At 44.3% G+C, this 22389-nt stretch overlaps 1 protein-coding gene across 1 annotated transcript; it reads right to left on the reverse strand.

Moving 5' to 3' along the window:
• Positions 1–485: 485 nt before the first annotated feature.
• On the reverse strand, positions 486–22281 carry DYNLT2B (dynein light chain Tctex-type 2B). The gene is made up of 5 exons (XM_049774485.1): positions 22073–22281; positions 19272–19405; positions 11134–11203; positions 4030–4093; positions 486–631 (listed from the first exon to the last, which is right to left on the reverse strand). The coding sequence occupies exons 1-5, from the start codon at positions 22201–22203 to the stop codon at positions 584–586; spliced, it is 447 nt and encodes a 148-aa protein (XP_049630442.1). The 5' UTR covers positions 22204–22281; the 3' UTR covers positions 486–583.
• Positions 22282–22389: the final 108 nt, after the last annotated feature.

Here is a 22389-nt window from a genome sequence, read left to right on the forward strand (position 1 = left end):
AAAGAGATAGCATGGAAGTAGGGCATTTGTCTTGCATGCAGAAGGATAGTGGTTTGAATCCCAGCATTCCGAGCCTTCCAGGAACAATTTCTGAGTGTACAGCCAGGAGGAACCCCTGAGCACTGCTGGATGTGATCCAAAAACCAAATATATAGAGAGAGAGAGTTGGTAATGTTTAAGTAACTGGATCATGGATTTTCTCTACTTTCTTTTTTTTTTTTTTTTTTTTTTTTGGTTTTTGGGCCACACCCGGTGACGCTCAGGGGTTACTCCTGGCTATGCGCTCAGAAGTCACTCCTGGCTTGGGGGACCATATGGGACGCCGGGGGATCGAACCGCGGTCCGTCTCCTAGGCTAGCGCAGGTAAGGCAGGCACCTTACCTTGAGCGCCACCACCCGGCCCCAAGGATTTTCTCTACTTTCTAAACATAATAACCTAGTATAAAAAATCAGAATATTAAAAGTCCCAAACTCCACAAACAAGATTGCCACACTACGACTTTTTTATTTTGTCAGTGTACCTAAGAATATAAAACAGTTTGTACTTCATCATGGTCATTTCTTTTCCCAGCTGTTCAAAGATTCAATAGTAGAAACATCCAAATGCTGCTGCAACGCAGAATAAGCTGTCCTAAAGAACAAACAAAACAAAACAAACACAAATCCAGATAAGTACCAATTAGGGACTTAGGGCATCATGCAACTGAAATAAACATCATTTCTTCTGGGGAGCTGATAGAACCTAGAACAAAAAGGTGTCTCAGAAGTCCCAGACCTTGTTACTTGAGGCACTCATGCCCTGAGGACAAAGGATATAGCTAAACTCTAAAGTCATATTCAGAGCAGCCATCCACCCAGCCAGAGGGAAGTTACCCATATAGAACAACTTGCCTTTGTGTTAGCAAAAAGATTAATGTGTTTACAGCTGATGTTTTATTTATGCTTGCTGAGTAAAATTTATAAGATCCTGTTTGGTAACGTTTTACATGCTTTCAGTACAAACGAGATAATGATTAGCATTTTATATGTGCTCAAGTCTACTTCTTTACCCCTCCCTATTTCCTGCCCCCAGCTTATGCTGATAAGTGCTTGCAAGCTGTAATTGGTGGAACTTGTAACACCCCCCATGACGTATTTTGCCTATAAATGCTCGTCTCCCGGGCAATAAATCCTTTTGAACAGCTGAGTTGTCTTAAGCCCTCTTTTTACTAACCTCTCAAGTTTACTTCACAGATTGGCTCTGCTCGAGAGAACCCACAAATTACTAGCGACCTCCATTCTCACACCCCCGCGGGTCGGGGGTCCCCCATCAGGGGTCGCAATTTCAGATCCTTGCCAGTTTCAATCACAAAACTCACAAGAAAGGAAGAATAAACCAGAGCAATGGCTATCAAGTTGCTTGCATCAGGATAACCTCAAAATAGCTTTTATTGTAGCTAGAGCAGTAGTACAGTGGTAGGGTATTTGCCTTGCACGCAGCTGACCAGGGATGGATCTGGATTTGTTCCCTGGCATCTCATATGGTCCCCCGAGCCCTCCAGGAGCAATTTCTGAGCGCAGAGCCAGGAGTAACCCCTGAGCACCATCCTGGCCCCAAAACAACAATAAAAATAGCTTTTCTTAAAGGGCAGGAAAGTAAAGAATAAGATTTTCAGGGCCAGGGAGGTGGCGCTAGAGGTAAGGTGTCTGCCTTGCAAGCGCTAGCCAAGAAGGGACCACAGTTCGATCCCCCAGTGTCCCATATGGTCCCCCCAAGCCAGGGGTGATTTCTGAGTGCTTAGCCAGAAGTAACCCCTGAGCATCAAATGGATGTGGCCTGAAAAACCAAAAAAAAAGATTTTCTCACATGACCAGAAAGATGGCTCAAAGCTAGAGCATACATGTGGGAGTCCAAGTTTTGGTCCCCTAAACATTACATGGGGAGTAGGCTCTGAGAACCACTAAATACAACCCTCAAACAACAAAACACTTTAAAATATTCATATATTAAGTATTCCCATTTTTCCTGATTTGTCAGAGAACATAATGTATGACCTGCTTTAGTTTCTTGGAGAAAATGCATTATCCAATCCAAAAACATAGATTTGGGCGAAAAGACAGCATAGGAGGAGTTAAGGCACTTGCTTTCCATGTGACCAGACATGGATTGAATCCCCAGCATATGTGAATATTATCTTCTGATCTCTAGGGTTCACTCCTGAGCATATCCTGAGCATCAGAGGATATGATCCAAACCCAACCAAAATAAATTTTAAAATAGCACCATGTGCGGCCAGAGAGATAACACAGTGGTAGGGCTTTTGCCTTGCATGCAAAACTATGGTCACTAGCATCTGTCATAACTTTTTTTTCTTTTTTTTGGTTTTTGGCCACACCCGGTGACGCTCAGGGGTTACTCCTGGTTATGCGCTCAGAAGTCGCTCCTGGCTTGGGGGACCATATGGGACGCCGGGGGATCGAACCGCGGTCCGTCCTAGGCTAGCACTGGCAAGGCAGACACCTTACCTCTAGCACCACCGCGCCAGCCCCGCATCTGTCATAACTTTAATGCGATAAATGCAACTATTAAATTGTGCTTATGGAAATTATGAGGAGTGAAAAATCAATGCACAAACTCTTCAAGAAGAGTGGGGTCACAGATCAAGGAAGAATCTGGTTCAATTTCTGGCATCCCATATGGTCCCCCAGCCTTCCAGGGGTGATTTCTGAGTGCAGAGCCAGGACTAACCCGAGTACCTCTAAGTGTGACCCAAAAACCAACCAATCAATGAATACAGTTTAAAATTTAAATAAAATAAAATAGCACCTTGTTATAAGTAAAGTATAAGAGCAAATGGTCACTGGATGTTTATTCTCAGTTAAATTCATTTTTTCATCTTTTAGTTCAGAATCTCAAAATGTGCCCCACATCCCAGTTAAATTTAATAAAACAAACAAAAAAAATAAAAAACACTGTACACACTTAATGATTAGAGTCCACCTCTTTAGCAACTCAAGTAACCCAAACCAAAATTTTAGGGTTAGCCCAGTTCCTTTACTCTTGTTAGTGGATTTAACAAACTAAAATACTAGAAATAAAATCCTATTAGAATTTAAGCCCTTAACTCAGCTTCTGTACTTATTTTATACCTGTAACAAATAGTCAAGACTATTGACTTGAGCACTCAACTTTAGCATGACTGAATTCTAACCAGAGCTCAACTCACAGTCATTATGAGCTCAGTGGCCTGTTTTTTCTCTCCCAATTCATAGTACTTTATGGGAATCTTCTCCTACATAAAGCACTTATTGGAGATTGGAGCAGTAGAACAATGAGTGAGGTATTTGTCTTACATGCAGACAATCTGGGTTTGATCCCTGGCCTCCTCTGTGATCCCCCTCCCTGCTTAGCACTTCCAGGAGTAACTCCTGAGTATTGCTGGGTATGGACCAAAAATCAAAAAGAAAATAACCAATAGGTAGCTTTTTAATACATATCTGTTTATTTGGTATCTTGAAATAAATTTTATGCTCTTCAATTGCAGAAACCATTCCTGTTTTAGTTATTTTTATTCCTAGAACCTTTGTGGCTGGTCTATAACAGAAGCTCAAGATTATTGACTGAACGAAGTATATTAAGATTCAGGAAAGTGAGCACTTTTAGCTCCAAAAAAAGTAGAGAAAAATAGCACCTTATATTGAACCTTTACCTCAAAAGCCGATGGATAAAGAAATACATAGTAATTCTTCATTGATTTTGCTATCAGATTTCTTTAGTTTAACAAAGTAACTATTAAGGACTAAATAAACAAAATGTTACTCCAAAAATCAAACTGCAAAGAGGTAAATCATCTATGCACATCTAAGTCCCCTTACCTATAAACAGCACATTAGGTATCTGCTTAGTAATATGAAAAGGAACAGGGGCCTAAGACAAATGTCTAAAATATAAGAGCTTTCACAGCTAAAAGAAAAAAGTATTAAATAATTTAATCTGGCATGCCTGCATATCCCCACAAAGGAAAAAAAAACATTTCCAAATAGACTTACATTCATGAAAACATCATGTATGTAGTTGTCAGTGTCAGCATCCCAGAAACAACGAGCAGCCATGCTAAAAATGTCAAAGAATAGAGTCAATAGACAAGGATCTGAACTACAGATATATACATATATATACATACATACATATTTTTATTCCATGAGGAAAGTTTGTCTTGATACATTTTGATAGGCCAGCGCTTTTGATAGACCAAACCTCACATGCTGGCACATAATCCTACCTATACCCTAAAGTCAGTCAGAGATGGAGCTGTGTATAGTGGGAGATGGGTATCCTTGGGTCTCTAGCAGACTTAGACCTGAATGTCAGCCTGATAGCTTGAAATCATGGTACTCTGGGTGGGAAATTCTATTTTATTAGTTGTGTTTTTGTTCATTTTGGGCCCACATCAGGCTGTGCTCAGGGCTTACTCCTGGCTCTACACTTGGGTATCTCTTCTAGCTTGGAGCATCATCTGTGGTGCTGGGAACTGAACCAATGTCAACTGTGTGTTATATTACTTTGGCTACTTATGTGTGACCTTTAAAGGAAAGAAATACTATATGACTCATGTCTAAAATGGGCTCAATACTTGCAAAATACTATGAAAAAGTAGATCTGGAAAGGACCTGACAAATTATTTAGTCCAAACTAATCATCTTATATAGTTCCTGAAAAGAAAAGATAGACTCTAAATTAGAATTCAATCTTCCAATTCTAAATCTAGGATGCTATGATAGCTGTCATCTCAAATTACCCTTTCTGTTTAATTCCACGGCAAGAAAGAAAGTAATAAAAACAAAAACCAGCTTAAAAGTAAAACATGTTCAGGGGCTGGGAAGGTGGCGCTAGAGGTAAGGTGTCTGCCTTGCAAGCGCTAGCGTAGGACGGACGGCGGTTGGATCCCCCAGCCTCCCAGATGGTCCCCCCAAGCCAGGGGCGATTTCTGAGTGCATAGCCAGAAGTAACCCCTGAGCGTCAAATAGGTGTGGCCCCCCCCAAAAAAAAAGTGGGGGCCAGTGAAGTGGCTCTAGAGGTAAGGTGTCTGTCTGCCTTGCAAGCGCTAGCCAAGGAAGGACCACAGTTTGATCCCCTGGCTCTCATATGGTCCCCCCAAGCCAGGGGCAATTTCTGAGCGCTTAGCCAGGAGTAACCCCTGAGCATCAAACGGGTGTGGCCCCAAAAACCAAAAAAAAAAAAAAAAAAAAAAAAAGTAAAACATGTTCAATGGTATTAATAAATGAAAACATGTTGTTTCTTGGCAATAAAATCTATGAGTCCTCCCCCACAATACAGTTTAGGGCCCAGAGTGATAGCGCAGTGGTAGGGTGTTTGCCTTGCACACGGCTGACCCAAGATGGACAGTGGCTTGATCCTCGGCATCCCATCTGGTCCCCCAAGTCAGGAGCAATTTTTGAGCATATAGCCAGGAGTAACCCCTAAACGTCAAAAGTGTGATCCCTAAACCAAAAATAAATAAGTAAAATCTATGAAACCATTATTATACATACATGTATATATACATATATATAAACTTCAAGGAAAAACTTTGAATAATATGTTAAGTGAACAAACCACAAATGTTTTACTTTTTTTTTTTTTTTTGGTTTTTGGGCCACACCCGGTGGTGCTCAGGGGTTACTCCTGGCTGTCTGCTCAGAAATAGCTCCTGGCAGGCACGGGGACCATATGGGACACTGGGATTCAAACCAACCACCTTTGGTCCTGAATCGGCTGCTTGCAAGGCAAACACCACTGTGCTATCTCTCTGGGCCTCGATTATTCATTATTAACATCAAGTTCTTTGTGTCAGCTGATCTACATGCTTTGCATGCATGTACTAACTCAGTCCTATAAAATTGGTACTATTATTATAATAATTTTAATGAACAAAGAAACTGAGGGCCTGAGAATTTAGAAATCTTGTCCAAGGTCATTCAAATTGTAAATGACAAAGCTTAGCTTTAAAATCCATGTGTACATGTGTTCAAATCTCTGGAAAAAGATAGATGTCAACTGTATTATATGAACTTTTGGGTTTTTTTTTTTTTTTTGGCCACACCCGTTTGACGCTCAGGGGTACTCCTGGCTATGCGCTCAGAATCGCACCTGGCTTGGGGGGACCATATGGGACGCCAGGGGATCGAACCGCAGTCCGTCCTACGCTAGCATTTGCAAGGTAGACACCTTACCTCTAGCGCCACCATCCCGGCCCCGAACTCTTGTGTTTTTTTTTTAAGTTTTTTTGTTTTGGTTTGGTTTTTGGTTTTTTGGGCCACACCCGGCAGCGCTCAGTGTTATTCCTGGCTATCAGCTCAGAAATAGCTCCTGGGCAGGCACACAGGGGACCATATAGGACGTCTGGACTCGAACCAACCACCTTAGGTCCTGGGTCAGCTGCTTGCAAGGCAAACACCACTGTGCTATCTCTCCGGCTTTTTAAAGTTTTCTATAGAAGATTCTCCCCAACCTAGTATTTTTTTATTTATTTATTTATTTATTTATTTATTTATTTATTTTTGGGTTTTGGGTCACACCTGGCAGCGCTTAGGGCTAACTCCTGGCTCTATGCTCAGAGATTGCTCCTAGCAGGCTCAGGGGATCATATGGGATGCCAGGATTCGAACCACCATCCTTCTACATGCAAGGCAAACTCCTTGCCTCCATGCTATTTCTCCGGCCCCCCAGCCTAGTATTTTATTCCTTTTTTACTCCCCTTACCTTCAAGGTGAAACATACTACAGTGAAAGATACAAAAACAGACTAAAAAAAAAAAAAAAGAAAATTTAACCTGGAAAGCTAATTTAGAGCCCTTGAGACATTAATAAGAATAACATTCACCTTACAGAAATCCCAGAAGAAGAAACAAGTGGGAGAACCCCTATGTGAAGAAATAATAGCATGGTTTGCATGTGGGAGATCGAGGTTCAACCGCCAGTGCCACATGATCTCCTGAGCATGCATTAATTTTATCAATAGTAAAAAAATATGTAAGTGAAACGAAGGTATCATGTGAGTCAAAGGGTGAAGTACAAATAACAAGTGATCTATAAAAAACAGCAAGGGGATAAGCAATGGTCAATGTTAACAGTCCCTGAGAGGCTGCTATTAAACTGAGTTCACAAAAAAGATCCCTTGCACTGAATGGAGTAAGGGGGTGAGAGTAGACGTAGACAGTAATGGAAGGATGTTGATATCCTGGTGGTAGATGTGGTGTACCAACATGTATTCATGGAACATTAATATTAAGAGAGATAGCACAGTGGTAAGGTGTATGTCTTGCATGGGCCAGCCCCGAATGGACCTGGTTTTAATTCCAGACATCCCAAAATGTCCCCCAAGTCTGCCAAGAGTGATATATGAGTGCAGAGCCAGGAGTAACCCTTGAGCGCTGTTGGGTTTGGCCCAAAAAAACAAAATAATAATAATAATATTAAAAGATTTGTAAATGACAGTGACTAAATTAAACGAGTGTTTAAAAATGGAAAAAGCAAGGTAAGAGAGATCACTCAATTGCATGGTTACCTGGGAGTAACCCAAATGCTCAGAGAAAGGAGTGCTCCCTGAGACATTCACACAGAAATTATAGGTGGTATCCCCTGAGAGCTCAGGCCTGGAGGCCCCCATCAGTGATTCTGACCCAACCAGGCTGGTAGATCAGGATGTGATTGCTACTTGATTCTGCAATGCTGATGAACCTGCCTTTAGTGGTTTCTCAGGGGTGTCTGTATTAGTGATGCTGAAGTAGCCATGTGCTTTCAGAAATCCAACCCAAGTCAATCACACATAGGCCAACCATACACAGTAGGTAATATTTCCTCCCTGCCTACCCCCAATTTTTTAAATTAAAATTAATCTGCCATATAAAGGATTAGGTATTGAACACTTTACTTATAAACCTTAAATCAGGGTCTCAAACTCAAGGCCCGGGGGCCGTTTGCAGCCCTCCGTACAACATTTTGTGGCCATGGCTGGCCTTCAAATATCACAGTATTCACAATTATTCACTTACCGAATAATCACAATAAAAATCGCATTAGTAAGAAAAAATTTCATTAAACATTCGCATACCCTGAGCAGTTCCATTCGGGGTATGCAAATGTTTAATGCGATTTTTTTGCGACTTTTTTTTTTTTTTTTTTTTTTGGTTTTTGGGCCACACCCGGTAACGCTCAGGGGTTACTCCTGGCTATGCGCTCAGAAGTTGCTCCTGGCTTGGGGGACCATATGGGACGCCGGGGGATCGAACCGCGGTCCGTCCTAGGCTAGTGCAGGCAAGGCAGGCACCTTACCTCTTGCGCCACCGCCCGGCCCCGCGACTTTTTTCTTACTAATGCGATTTTTATTGTGAATATTCGGTGAGCGAAATCCCTTATGCAGCCCTGCCTCACCCTGACTTTGCCTCCTGCGGCCCCCAGGTAAATTGAGTTTGAGACCCCTGCCTTAAATCATAAACCAACTTAAAATAGAATCTATGAAAGAAAACATAAGAAAATGAAAAATGGGCCCAGAGAGATAGCACAGTGGTGTTTGCCTTGCAAGCAGCCGATCCAGGACCAAAGGTGGTTGGTTCGAATCCCGGTGTCCCATATGGTCCCCGGAGCCTGCCAGGAGCTATTTCTGAGCAGACAGCCAGGAGTAACCCCTGAGCAACGCCGGGTGTGGCCCAAAAACCAAAAAAAAAAGAAAATGAAAAATGAGGGGCCAAGAAAATGGTTTAAAGGGCTGGAGAATATGGAAAAGACTCAATTCTATCCTCCTTTATATTCCCCTCATACTGCCAAGTATGGCCCAAAAGGCCAGAAAGAAAGAAAATGAAAAATGAAATTAAATATAACACAAAAAGAAGGTACTAAAGTACAAGAGAAAAAAATGAGAAAAACGAAAGAACAATGAAAAGTCACGAAAACCCCAATTAGAAAATAAAATAGAAACATTCTTATTCCAACAATTAGCCTAAATGTTGACCTCTGAATTAATCAAATAAGAGGCAGAATGGCTCATTAAAAGCTAAGATTTTTAGAGGAGTCATGTCCAGTGATATTGGTGGGAATCCCTGTGATGCCCAGTCCTTGGGCCTCATGGATGAGTTCTGGGGCCCATTAGCATGTTGACACTCAAGGGCCACAGCATTACCACTTGGGGGCCAATACTAAGGACAAAGGTCAGAGCATCTACCACTTGAGCTATCTTTCTTAGCTAATGGGATCTATATTAACAAAACTGAATTACAGTAACGTACTAAAAATACTCAACTAATACTATATAGCAGTGAGAATCTGAATACATTTCTTTGAAATTTGAAATAAGAGACAGAAAGACTGTGTTCACCAAGACTGAGCATAGGTTGTGATGATTGGCAGGGACCCAGGTTGCCTTTTTATTTGTTTGTTTGGTTTTTTGTTTGTTTGTTTGGTTTTGGGGTCACACCTGGCAGTGCTCAGGGGTTACTCCTGGCTTTACACTCAGAAATTACTCCTGGTAGGCACGGGGGACCATATGAGATGCCGGGATTCGGACCACTGTCCTTCTGCATGCAAGGCAAATGCCCTACCTCCTTGCTATCTCTGTAGCCCCCTTTTTGTTTTGGTTGATTTGGTTTGGTTTTGGGGCCACACCTGGCAGCACTCAGGGGTTACTCATGGCACTGTTTTCAAAAACCATTCCTGGCGGGCTTGGAGGACCACCATATGGGATGCTGGAGATGGAACCCAGGTAGGCTGCGTGCAAGCAAATGCCCTACCTGCTGTGTTATCCCTCTAGCAATTTTATATCCTCATATTGTACACAGGGGTGAAATCATTTGCTGATTTTGGCAGAGAAAATTACCACCATCTGGTAATCAGAGAATTGGAGTTTATTAGTGAAGCCAACACTAACCAGATACATAATTTTGAGCAGATCATGCTGAGCTTCTTATGTGTTATCCATAAAATTGGAGGACTGGACTCTAGAAAATATCTGTATTCCCTTCCAAATCAAAAAGCCCTATACCATAAATTCTCAGGGATAATATTTGCAAGGCATTTTTGAGTTCATACAATAAACATGTTAGCACTTTCTTATGAAATACTAGACTATGCAATATTAACACTTAGAACAGGAAACACATGCTAAAACTCGGCAGTACAGGATTAACAGTTGAGAATAAAAGAGATCTCTGAAAATGCACTGAGAAGAGCAGAACAAGCAATGATCCCTGAAGAATGCCATAGCTGGAATGAGAAGCAAGCAAGAGACCAGTGGTGAAGAGAGAATAATTAGGAAGAAAGGGGCTGGAGATATAGCATGGAGGTAAAGCGTTTGCCTTTCATGCAGAAGGTCATTGGTTCAAATCCTGGTGTCTTATATGGTTTCCCGTGCCTGCCAGGGGCTATTTCTGAGCAGATAGCCAGGAATAACCCCTGAGCACTGCCGGGTGTGGCCCAAAAACCAAACCCCCCCCCAAAAAAAATTAGGAAGAAAAACTGGAGAGAAACAGATAAGTGACATCAGTACCAGAAATAAAACAAACAAACAAAACAAGACGAAATTTACAAAACATAAGCCCAAGCCAAAAACAAGGTTAAGCAAAGGTGATTAGGATTGCTAAAAAGATCTCACACAATATTAAAGAAATTAATTTATGAGAATAGGATGATTAAAAACTAGGTAATAAGGAATGTAGGTAGAAGCATAGATCAATAAACCTGGATGTTCTTTGTATATAATTACATATATATATATATATAAAGTCTTACTACTAATCTACAGATACCATAAAAACGAATTACCCTAGAGCAGGGGTCTCAAACTCAATTTATCTGTGGGCCGCAGGAGGCAAAGTCGGGGTGATTCTTGAGTGAAAAGTCAGTAGTAAGCCTTGAACAAAACAAAACAAAAAAAGATTCCTCTAGGGCAGGGCCACAAAATGTTGTACAGAGGGCCACAAACGGCCCACGGGCCGCGAGTTTGAGACCCCTGCTCTAGAGCTTACCCACTGTGAGACTCATTGTTCAGTGCCAGGATCTTTTGGCTGCATTTGGTTTCACTTTGCAAGGATCTAGCTTTCCTGGATTGCCAAGAAGAAAACATAATGAAAGAGACAAAAGTAAAGTAAACCAACTACTCACAATACTCCTTCGCCTCTTTGTTCTCCAATCACTACTTGTACCACCATTTTATATCGGTCAAATCCCATTTCTAGAAAGAAAAAGCAAATTATCTATAAGCAAATGTAAAATTAATGCAGACAGAAATGCCTACTACACATAAGCAGCCTACAAACATACTGAGTAGTATAATAAAAAGAAACAAAAATGAAGACAAATTCGGGCCAGCGAGGTGGCACTAGAGGTAAGCGCAAGCCAAGGAAAGGACCACGGTACAATCCCCCGGCATCTCATATGGTCCCCCCAAGCCAGGGGCAATTTCTGAGCGCGTAGCCAGGAATAACCCCTGAGCATCAAACAGGTATGGCCCGAAGAAAGAAAAAATGAAGACAAATTCTTTTTTTTTTTTTTTGGTTTTTTGGGTCACACCGGGCAGCGCTCAGGGACTACTCCTGGCTCTACACTCAGAAATTGCCCCTGGCAGGCTCGGGGGATCATATGGGATGCCGGGATTCGAACCACCGTCCTTCTGCATGCAAGGCAAAGCACTACCTCCTTGCTATCTCTCCAGCCCCCAACAAATTCTTTTTTTGGTTTTTGGGTCAGACCCAGTGGCGATCAAGGGTTACTCCTGGCTCTTTGCTCAAAAATCGCCCCTGGAAGGCTCGGGAGACCATATGGGACGCCAGGATTCGAACAGGAGTCCATCCTGTGTTGGCATGTGAAAGGCAAATACCCTGCCGCTGAGCTATTGCTCCGGCTTCCTGTTTTTTTGGTTTGTTTTTGTTTTGGAGAGTTTTGGGGTCACATCCAGTGGCGCTCAGGGGTAAGTCCTGGCAGGCACGGGGGACCATATGGGATACCGGGATTCCAACCAACGTTGGTCATGGGTCAGCCACTTGCAAGGCAAATACCCTACCGTTATGCTATCTATCTTTCTGGCCCTGTTTTTGTTTTTGTTTTTTTTTGGGTTTTTTTTTGGTTTTTGGGTCACACCTGGCAGCGCTCTGGGGTTACTCCAAGCTCTACGCTCAGAAACCACTCCTGGCAGGCTCCGGGGACCATATGGGATGCCGGGATTCGAACTACCATCCTTCTGCATGCAAGGCAAACGCCCTACCTCCATGCTATCTCTCCAACCCGTTTTTGTTTTTGTTTTGTTTTGGAGTCACACCTGGTGACGCTCAGGGTTACTCCTGGCTATGCGCTCAGAAATTGCTCTTGGCTTGAGGGACCAGATGGGAAGACGGGTGATCGAATTGCGGTCCTTCCTAGATCAGCAGTATTCAAGGTAAACGCCCTACCGCTGTGCCACCGCTCCGGTCCCTGTTTTGTTTTTTTGTTTTGGGGCCACACCTGGCGATGCTCAGGGGTCATTTATTCAGGAAACACTTCTTTTTTTTTTTTTCTTTCGGTTTTTGGGCCACACCCGGCGGTGCTCAGGAGTTACTCCTGGCTGTCTGCTCAGAAATAGCTCCTGGCAGGCACGGGGGACCATATGGGACACCGGGATTCGAACCAACCACCTTTGGTCCTGGATCGGCTGCTTGCAAGGCAAACGCCGCTGTGCTATCTCTCCGGGCCCCAGGAAACACTTCTAAGGAGCTCATGGGACCAGGACCATATGGGATACTGGGGATGAAACTCAGGTTGGCGGATGCAAGGCAAGCATCAACTTGCTATCCTTTCGCTCCAACCCCTAAATGTGAACTCTTAGCTAACTTTTTGTTTTGTTTTGTTTTTTTGGCCACACCCAGCACTGCTCAGGGGTTACTCCTGGCAGGCACGGGGGACCATATGGGACACCGGGATTCGAACCAACCACCTTTGGTCCTGGATTGGCTGCTTGCAAGGCAAACGCCGCTGTGCTATCTCTCTGGGCCCATTTTTTAAAATATTTTAGTTTGAGCTCTCTAACCTAAGGAAAGGAGTCGGCCCTAGCATGCTAGTAATAAAGTCTGCTTGCTTGAGTCACTAAAAAAAAAAAAAAATTAGTTTATCTTATCTATTGAAAGAGTCTGGGGCTGGAGAGATAGCATGGAGGTAAGGCGTTTGCCTTTCATGCAGAAGGTTATCGGTTCGAATCCCAGTGTCCCATATGGTCCCCCCGTGCCTGCCAGGAGCAATTTCTGAGCCTGGAGCCAGGAGTAACCCCTGAGCACTGCTGGGTGTGACCCAAAAACCACAAAAAAAAAAAAGAGTCTATAATTATATAACTGTTGAGGGTGTTATAAAGTTAGATGAGCTAAAATAAGTTTGATGGGATAGTATTGCATTGTGTACATGTATTATTATATTGTATTACAGTAGTAATACAAATATTACTTTCACCAGATCTTAGCTCTCTTCCTTTATTTTTTTATCCTGTCAGATACTAAATCCTTGAGCTAAGTACTCAAGATATGGAGAATAAGACACTTCCTTTTTAAAATTTTGTTTTAACTGAATCACAGTGAGATAGAGTTACAAAGTTATTCATGATTGAATTTCAGCCCTACAGTGTTCCAACGCTTCACAGAGCACATTTACTGCCCCAATGTCCCTAGTTTCCCTCTTGCCCTGCGCCACCCCAACTCCTTGACATTTTCAACAGTATCTCCCTCTCCCTCTCTCTCCTTCTCCCTCAGAATGTGTGGTCTCTGGCACACCAAAACCAAGAAGTGTGTGTGTGAGAAGCACATAGGATCAATCCCCTGAACATTTCAAAGGCTGGACACCTGAGCACAGAACCAGGGTATCTCTAGCACAATGAGGTACTGCCCAATAGCTAGACAAAAGTGTGTGTGACTCTTGGCGAGCACTGTCAATTGTGTAAGCACTACAACTAAGAATGCTTGTGACCCAGTTGCTATAACAGCTAAAACGGGGAGAAAGGAAAGGGGAGATTGATTCAAAGAAATTTAGAAAAGATATTTGTACCTGAGTTCGGTATTCACAATTTCTCAAGCATAGTAGATGGTGCTTATCAGTGGGGAAGAAGAAAGAAGCTGGGAGGAGTGGAAAGGGGAGTGATTTTGATAGTCAGATGACACAAGGACTTTGGTGGTGGGAGCAGTAAGACTTAGACACAAGAAAATAAAGGTGTGTGAGATTGTGCCTGGAAATGCTAAAGTATATGTGTGTGCAGAAAAGCATGTTCTCTAGGGGAGAGATAGCATGAAGGTAAGGCATTTGCCTTACATGCAGAAGGACAGTGGTTCAAATCCCGGCATCCCATATGGTCTCCTGAGCCTCCTAGGAGCGATTTCTGAGTGTAGAGCCAGGAGTAACTCTGATCGCTGCCTGGTGTAACCCAAAAAGCAAAAAGAAAAGCATGTACTCCTTCCAGCCCCTCTCTCTTTCCCCTGATAACCACCATAGATTTCACTGAATTTAAGAGTTAGTTTTCTAGGTTTATGCTCTTTGCTTTAGTTATTTTTATATACCATTGAGTACAAACATCCGTGACTGGGGCCGGGAAGGTGGCGCTAGAGGTAAGGTGTCTGCCTTACGAGCGCTAGCCAAGGAACGGACCTCGGTTCGATCCCCCGGCGTCCCATATGGTCCCCCCAAGCCAGGGGCGATTTCTGAGCACATAGCCAGGAGTAACCCCTGAGCGTCAAATGGGTGTGGCCCAAAAACCAAAAAAAAAAAAAAAAGAAACATCCGTGACTGTATTTCACTCCCTGGCTGGTTTCACTAATATAATAACCATTGGTAATATATAACCAAGGATCCATCGGGGTTACTCCTGGCTTTGTGCTCAGAAGTCACTCCTGGCAGGCTCGGAGGACCATATGGGATGCTGGGATTCGAACCCGGATCAGTCCAGTGTTGGCCATGTGCAAGGAAAACTCCCTACCACTGTGCTACCGCTCCAGCCCCCAAACAGTTTATCTTTAAAAAGACACTGGGGGCAGGAGAAATAGAGCAGGGGTTAAGGTACTTGCTTGTATGTACCTATGATTACTAGATCTATCTAGCCAGTACTAGTCTCTAAGCATGGTTAGGTGTAGCCTAACTCACTACACTCCAAAAAATCAAAACAAACCAAAAGTTAACACAGGGTAAGAAAAACTAAAAAGGTAGGAATCTGTGTATCAAGGAAAATGTGAGAAGGCATGAGCTGGGCACCTCAGGAGAATACATGTTATAAAACAGGAAGAAACTTCTATAGAAGAGGAAGTTCAGAGTCAATATTCATTTCATGAAATTGCTCAGGGGGAATACCTTCCCTGGAAACACATTTAGGAGACCAAAAAATTGGGCCGGGGCAATAGCACAGCAGTAGGACTTTTGCCTTGCACACAGCTGATCCAGGAAGGAAGTGGGTTGGATCCCCGGCAACCCTTATATTCCCCCAAGCCAGGAGCAATTTCTGAGCACAGGAGTAACCCCTGAGTGTCAATGGGTATGGCCCAAAAACAAACAAACAAAAAAAGGCAGACAAGTAGATACTCCGAAGCACCACCAGGAGTCACTAGCATGCACTGAGCTGGGAGTAGCTTCTGAGCACCACTGATACCACTGCCCAGAATAAATAATCAATTAATTAAGACTAAATAAGGGGGGGCCGGGCGGTGGCGCTAAAGGTAAGGTGCCTGCCTAGCCTGCGCTAGCCTTGGACGGACCGCGGTTCGATCCCCCAGTGTCCCATATGGTCCCCCAAGCCAGGAGCAACTTCTGAGCGCATAGCCAGGAGTAACCCCTGAGCGTTACCGGGTGTGGCCCAAAAACCAAAAAAAAAAAAAAAAAAAGACTAAATAAGGGGCTGGAGCGATAACACAGCGGTAGGGCATTTGCCTTGCATGTGGCTGCTCAGGGCGAACCTGGGTTCGAACTCCAGTGTCCCATATGGTCTCCTGAGCCAGTGGTGATTTCTGAGTGCATAGCATAGCCAGAAGTAACCCCTGAGTGTCATTGGGTGTGGCCAAAAAAAAAAAAAAAAAGACTAAATGAATGACAACCTCCTGTTTGTAAGACATCAAAAAAATATACTGCTACTTAGCTCTTTCTGGGGAAAAAAAACAATAACAGAATCCTATCCAGAAAGAACTGTCATCAAAGTGAAGAGCTCATCATGAGACTGGAGAGATAGCACTTGCCTGGCACACAGCCAGGCTGAGTCTGATTTCCAGCACCCATATGGTTCTGGGGTAGCGCCAGAAGTGAGCCCTGAGCAAGCTCTGGGCACAGCAAAAGCCTGTGTGGTCCCAAAACAAAAATAACTTATCAATGGCAACTGCAAGAAGAAAGACCGGGGGCTGGGCGGTGGCGCTGGAGGTAAGGTGCCTGCCTTGCCTGCGCTAGCCTAGGACGGACCGCGGTTCGATCCCCCGGCGTCCCATATGGTCCCCCAAGAAGCCAGGAGCAACTTCTGAGCGCATAGCCAGGAGTAACCCCTGAGCATCAAATGGGTGTGGCCCAAAAACCAAAAGAAAAAAAAAAAAAAAAGAAAAAAAAAGAAGAAAGACCGGAGCAATGAGCAATTAGCAGTGAGCAAGCTTTCCATTCAAGTGTAAAATAAGAATCCTGGGCTAAAAAAAAAAATCCTGGGCTGGTTTGGGGTACCCTGCTTCCCTGGTTAGTGTGAGGCACCTTGAAATGGAGCCCTGATATACTGACATCCCAGTACTACATCAAAGTTTAACCAGTAAAGCTCCCAAACTAGATGTTTGGGATGTCTAGATGTGGTGTCTAGATGTGGGTGTCTGAGCCCCACAACCAAACGTGTGTAACCCAGTCATTACCAAAAAAGGGAACATTTTTTTTGGAGGGGGCCTATACCTGGTGACACTAAGGGGTTAGCAGATGTCTTACCCCTGCACCACCACACAGGCCCGTCCCGAAAGAAACCATTGTTCTCTGGGTTCTGGCTTTTGGTTTTTACCCCCACACCTGGTAGTGCTCAGGGCTAACTCCTGGCTTTGCACTAAGTGATTCACTCCTGGCAGTCTTGTGGGAGTACATAAGGTGCAGGGGAGGGCCCGGAGAGATAGCACAGCAGCGTTTGCCTTGCAAGCAGCCGATCCAGGACCAAAGGTGGTTGGTTCGAATCCCGGTGTCCCATATGGTCCCCCGTGCCTGCCAGGAGCTATTTCTGAGCAGACAGCCAGGAGTAACCCCTGAGCAACACGGGGTGTGGCCCAAAAACCAAAAAAAAAAAAAAGGTGCAGGGGACTGAACATGTGTCAGCCTGTGTGCGAGGTAAACATCCTACCCATTGTGCCATTGCTGTAGTCCAAGTTTTACAAAAAAATTGTTTTGTTTTGTTTGTTTGTTTGTTTTTGGGCCACACCTGGCGGCGCTCTGGGGTTACATCTCTTCCCTCCAAGAAAAAATATTTGTGGGATTTTTTTGTTTTTGTTTTTTGGGGTTTGTTTTTTGTAAGTTCAGGAGCTAGAGAGATAGTATAATAAATAACTTGTGGTGTCGGTACTGTGGGGCTAGAGGTAAGGTGTCTGTCTTGCCAGCGCTAGCCTAGGACAGACCGAGGTTCAATTCCCCTGGCGTCCCATATGGCCCCCCAAGCCAGGAGTGACTTCTGAGCGCATAGCCAGGAATAACCCCTGATCATTACCGGGTGTGGCCCAAAAACCAAAAATAAATAAATAAATAAATAAATAACTTGCTTTGCATGCAGCTGCTGTGGCCACAATCCTGGTTCATTTCCCTCACACTACACGGCTCCTGAGCACTGTTGCTCCGGAGCATAAGTGGCCTGGCTCCCAAAACAAAGGAATACTATTATTAAAATTAAGTGAACAATATTATTTAAACTTTTTGGAGGGGAGAGTTGGATTTTTGGGCCCACTCAGCAGCCCTCAGGGGTTACTCCTAGCTCTGCACTTCAGAAATCACTTCTGGCAGACTCAGGGGACCATATGGGATTCCAGAATCTAACTCTCCAGCCCTATTTAAACTTTTTGTTTGTTTGTTTGTTTTTTTGTTTTGGGATCATACCTGGCAGCGCTCAAAGGTTCCTCCTGGCTCTACACTCAGAAATCACTCCTGGCAGGTTCGGAAGACCATATGGGATGCCGGGATTCGAACCACCGTCCTTCTGCATGCAAGGCAAACACCTTACCTCCATGCTATCTTTCTGGCCACCTATTTAAACATTTTTATAGGATATTTTAATTTAAAAAATTAAAATGATAATGAGGCAAGGCACATGTAAGCAAGCACCCGAGCCAGATTCAGTTCAGCATCACAAAGTACAGCTTGAGGCTCCCACGGCCCAGGTATCTCAGCACCACAGGATCTGAATAGCTTCACATCCTTGGGGCCTTGAATTGAATCACCAGCTAGACTGGTCCTGAGCACCACTTGGGAGGCGCTTTCTCTTCAAAATAAAATAAAAAGGAGAGATAGGGATCAGGGAGGTGGCTCAAGTGATAAAGCATAAGTCTTACATGTGGGCCACCCTGAATTCCATCTTCTATAGCACAGCACACACCAGAACACCACCAAGTTAGCCCCCAACACACACACACACACACACACACACACACAAAATAATGTCAAAGGATGTAAAGAAAGGACTTATTAAGAGACAGAACAGAAAAGTAAAGAAGCTCAAGATCAGTTCTACAGATGCAGGGTTCGGCAAGAAAAGAAGGGTGACAAAGTAAGCATTTAAGAACTGAGTGGCAGAGATGGACTAAGGTCAGGCTGTGAGGGGATCCTTGGCTTCCTGCATACTTGCAAATAAAATTTTTGGATAGTAGTTCCCCACCATTTTATATGTCACATAACTTTTCCACTATCTACATAAACTTTCAGAGTTAAAGTTACCTGGAGATGTAGCTCAGGGGTCACATATATGCTTTGTATGTATGAGGTCCTGGGTTATCCCCACACATAAATATACATGAAATTACCAAATAAGTAGATATTTGAGAGAAATGCCTTTAATAGAATCTCTAGTTTATGACCCTTGCTTAATGATGGATAAAATGGACTGTTTAAAGGGAATCAGGAGGCCAAAAAAAAAAAAAATAGTATAGCAGATATGGAACTTGCCCTGCAAGCAGCTGACTGGAATTCCATCCTCTGCACCAGTATGATCCCCCAAGTCCCTCCGGGAATGACCCCTGAGTACAGAGCCAGGAGCCTGAACACCACTGGGTATCCCCAAAGTAAAAAAAGAGTCAGTAATTTCTCATCATAATGATTACCTTTTAATTTATTTTTAATGCTTTCTGATAAATGTTTTGTGAGATGAGGCATTTCTTCTGGAGAATATTCAGCATTTGTCAATTCTTCCTTGAGCACAGTATGTATACAGACTTTAACCACAGAGGGCCTGAACCTAAATAAAACAGTTTGTTAACTCCATACTCCCAATATACCTTTATATCTTAGCTAACCTCTCCCATTATTAGCCCTTACCCCCCATTGTTCATACTTTTATTATGTAAGAAATATAAAATGAAGGAAAACTAGTCATAGTCTAATTTTACATCTCCAAATTTTATCAACTCTTTCAAAATACTCTAAAATTCACTCTCATCATCATACTGCTACCATCCCTTTCCAAGCTACCCTCATTCCTTGCCTCCATTACAAAGGCCTCCTAGCAAGTCTACCTTTGCCTCTACATCCTATTCTCCACACAGCAATGCCGCGACTGGTCCTGTTAAAAGTATGTTGGAAAAAAAAGTTGTTGGGGGGCCGGGTAGGTGGCGCTGGAGGTAAGGTGTCTGCCTTGCAAGCGCTAGCCAAGGAAGGACCGAGGTTCGATCCCCCGGCGTCCCATATGGTCCCCCCAAGCCAGGGGCGATTTCTGAGCACATAGCCAGGAGTAACCCCTGAGTGTCAAACGGGTGTGGCCCAAAAACCAAAAAAAAAAAAAAAAAAAGTTGTTGGGCAAGAAAGAATGTGGAGATATCAGGTCAGGAGCAATATTACATCCACAGTCTTGCATTGATCCATTGGCTTAGTTGGCAGCCAAGAATCATGGCAAAGAGCCCCTGGACCACCAGAGCACCATTTAAAAGCTCACACACTTCAAATGTCAGATCACATCTATTCAAGATACCCACTGTATCAAGAGACCCACTGTACCAACTAAGCACCTTAGTTATAATCAATTCAACAGGCTCGAATACTAGGCTGGGAGTAATAGGGCTACTGACATACTGTAAGGGGCCATGTGGTGCCAGAGATTAAATTCTAGGTCTCCAACATATCTCAGGCCCTGGGTTTAATCTTTGCATCGCTGGGTAGTATTCCATTTGTATATGTACACAAATAAGCATAAGTCTCACCAAAGTCAGTATCTAGGATTTCATCTACTCAAAATATGATCTTCCTATTAAAAGCCATAGTATATCCTGGCTCTTAAAAGTTTTTTCTATTCTCAGTAAACTGTTTCAACTTTCCCTCAAACAACTTACACAAATCTCTCTAGTAGTCCACCAATTGTTAGTCTTGTTTTGTACTATTTTACAGCAGAAACACAGGTATTGTGTTCAGAAGCTTCAGAAAGATAAACGAACATATAATCTTGTGTCCTCTTGTCCACATGAATTTTTTCTTTTTTTCTTTCTTTTTTTTTTTTGGTTTTTGGGCCACACCCGGCATTGCTCAGGGGTGACTCCTGGCTGTCTGCTCAGAAATAACTCCTGGTAGGCACGGGGGACCATATGGGACACCGGAATTCGAACCAACCACCTTTGGTCCTGGATCGGCTGCTTGCAAGGCAAACGGCACTGTGCTATCTCTCCGGGCCCGTGAATTTTTTTCTTTTTTTTTTTTGGGTTTTTGGGCCACACCCAGTGATGCTCAGGGGTTACTCCTGGCTATGAGCTCAGAAGTCGTTCCTGGCTTGGGGGACCATATGGGACACCGGGGAATTGAACCGCGGTCCGTCCAAGGCTAGCACAGGCAAGGCAAGGCACCTTACCTCTAGCGCCACCGCCCGGCCCCGAATTTTTTTTCTTAAATCACAGTATAGCTTTAAATATTTGCTCACTTGACTCAACAATCTGGTTTCAACCAACAGAGAAGGGACTTGGGAAATCTTGTGTGTGTGTGTGTGTGTGTGTGTGTGTGTGTGTGTGTGTGTGTATAGCTTTAAATATTTGCTCACTTGACTCAACAATCTGGTTTCAACCAATAGAGAAGGGGCTTGGGAATTTTTTTTTTTTTTGCCTTTGTCTTGTTTTTTTTTGGGGGGGGAAATCTTATTTACTCTGTGTGTGTGTGTGTGTGTGTGTGTGTGTGTGTGTGTGTGTGTGTGTTGTTCTAAATCCTCGTGGACTATCATCTCTACTAGATTGTGTGCCTTAACTCTGGGAACTCATCTGGGAGACAGGCCCAGAGAATTCACATTTACCTGAGTTAAGACTTGTATCCATCAGTTCCCATGCCTAATAGAGAGGAGTAAGCCCTCTCTGGCACGCGCGTAGGTGCACAGAAAAGCTTTGAAACATGGCTGAAGAACATTTGATGCAAGTCGCCAGCCTTCTGACCCTCTATGTCTATGTCATCCATCTCCTTTCCGCTGTGACCACGTCCTGGGTCTCTAGAACCACTTCCACTGCCATACCTGTGCACTGACACCTCGGCTAACACGGTCCTCTGCGAGCTTCCTGCTGGACTAACCCCAGGACCTCCCCAGTGCCAGGTAGAGCAGGAACGCACCTCCCCCGAAAGAAGCCGCCCCGCCCATCACCTATTCGACCCGCCCACCCAGACGCGACCACGCCCACCAATGAGGTCACGCCCTTCCGCCCAAGACACGCCTATAATTAGGTCACGCCCCTTCGTCCTGGACACGCCCACCCCGTCTGAACACGCCCACCATCCATCCCGGAGACACCCACCCACACGAGGAGGACACGCCTCTTCTTGGACACGCCCCTCTCCTCAAGCCCCGCCCCTCTTCCCCGACCCGGAAGCCCCCCGTGCCCAGCCGCCAATTCTGACCGCTCAGGTTTCCAGCAGCCTCCGCCACCTCCCGCCTGCTACCCGCCTTTGCTGAAAAATGGGCCTCAGGATGTAGGTGTTCTCGGACTCCCCAACATTCTTCTCCGCCTCTGCCAACCCTTCGATCGCAGTGTTGGACTGGGCCAGGGAGAAGGATACGCCCCGGTTCGAAGTCATGTTCGGAGCGCCTAGGCCAGCTGCTTGTCGGGCGGCCAGGCGGCTGGGCGCGGAGCTGGGAGCCGTCGCCCGGGTGATGTGCAGCCGCCCCCGTGACGCCGCGCGCAGCTCTGCCCGCGCCTGCGCATCTGCTGCTTGGGCAGGCCCAGGCCTGGCAACAGCTGGCGCAACACAAAAGCACAGCGT

The sequence above is a fragment of the Suncus etruscus genome, chromosome 6, assembly GCF_024139225.1.
Source record: "Suncus etruscus isolate mSunEtr1 chromosome 6, mSunEtr1.pri.cur, whole genome shotgun sequence".
Taxonomy (NCBI): domain Eukaryota; kingdom Metazoa; phylum Chordata; class Mammalia; order Eulipotyphla; family Soricidae; genus Suncus; species Suncus etruscus.

Excerpts from the sequence above, each read along its gene's own strand:
- DYNLT2B (XM_049774485.1), bottom strand. The coding sequence starts at position 22,203 with ATGACTTCGAACCGGGGCGTATCCTTCTCCCTGGCCCAGTCCAACACT. Across the intron at positions 19,406-22,072 it reads AGGCCCATTTTTCAGCAAAG|GTTCAGGCCCTCTGTGGTTA; the intron begins GCGGGTAGCAGG and ends TGTTTTATTTAG. Across the intron at positions 4,094-11,133 it reads CAAAGAGGCGAAGGAGTATT|CATGGCTGCTCGTTGTTTCT; the intron begins GTGAGTAGTTGG and ends TGACATTTTTAG.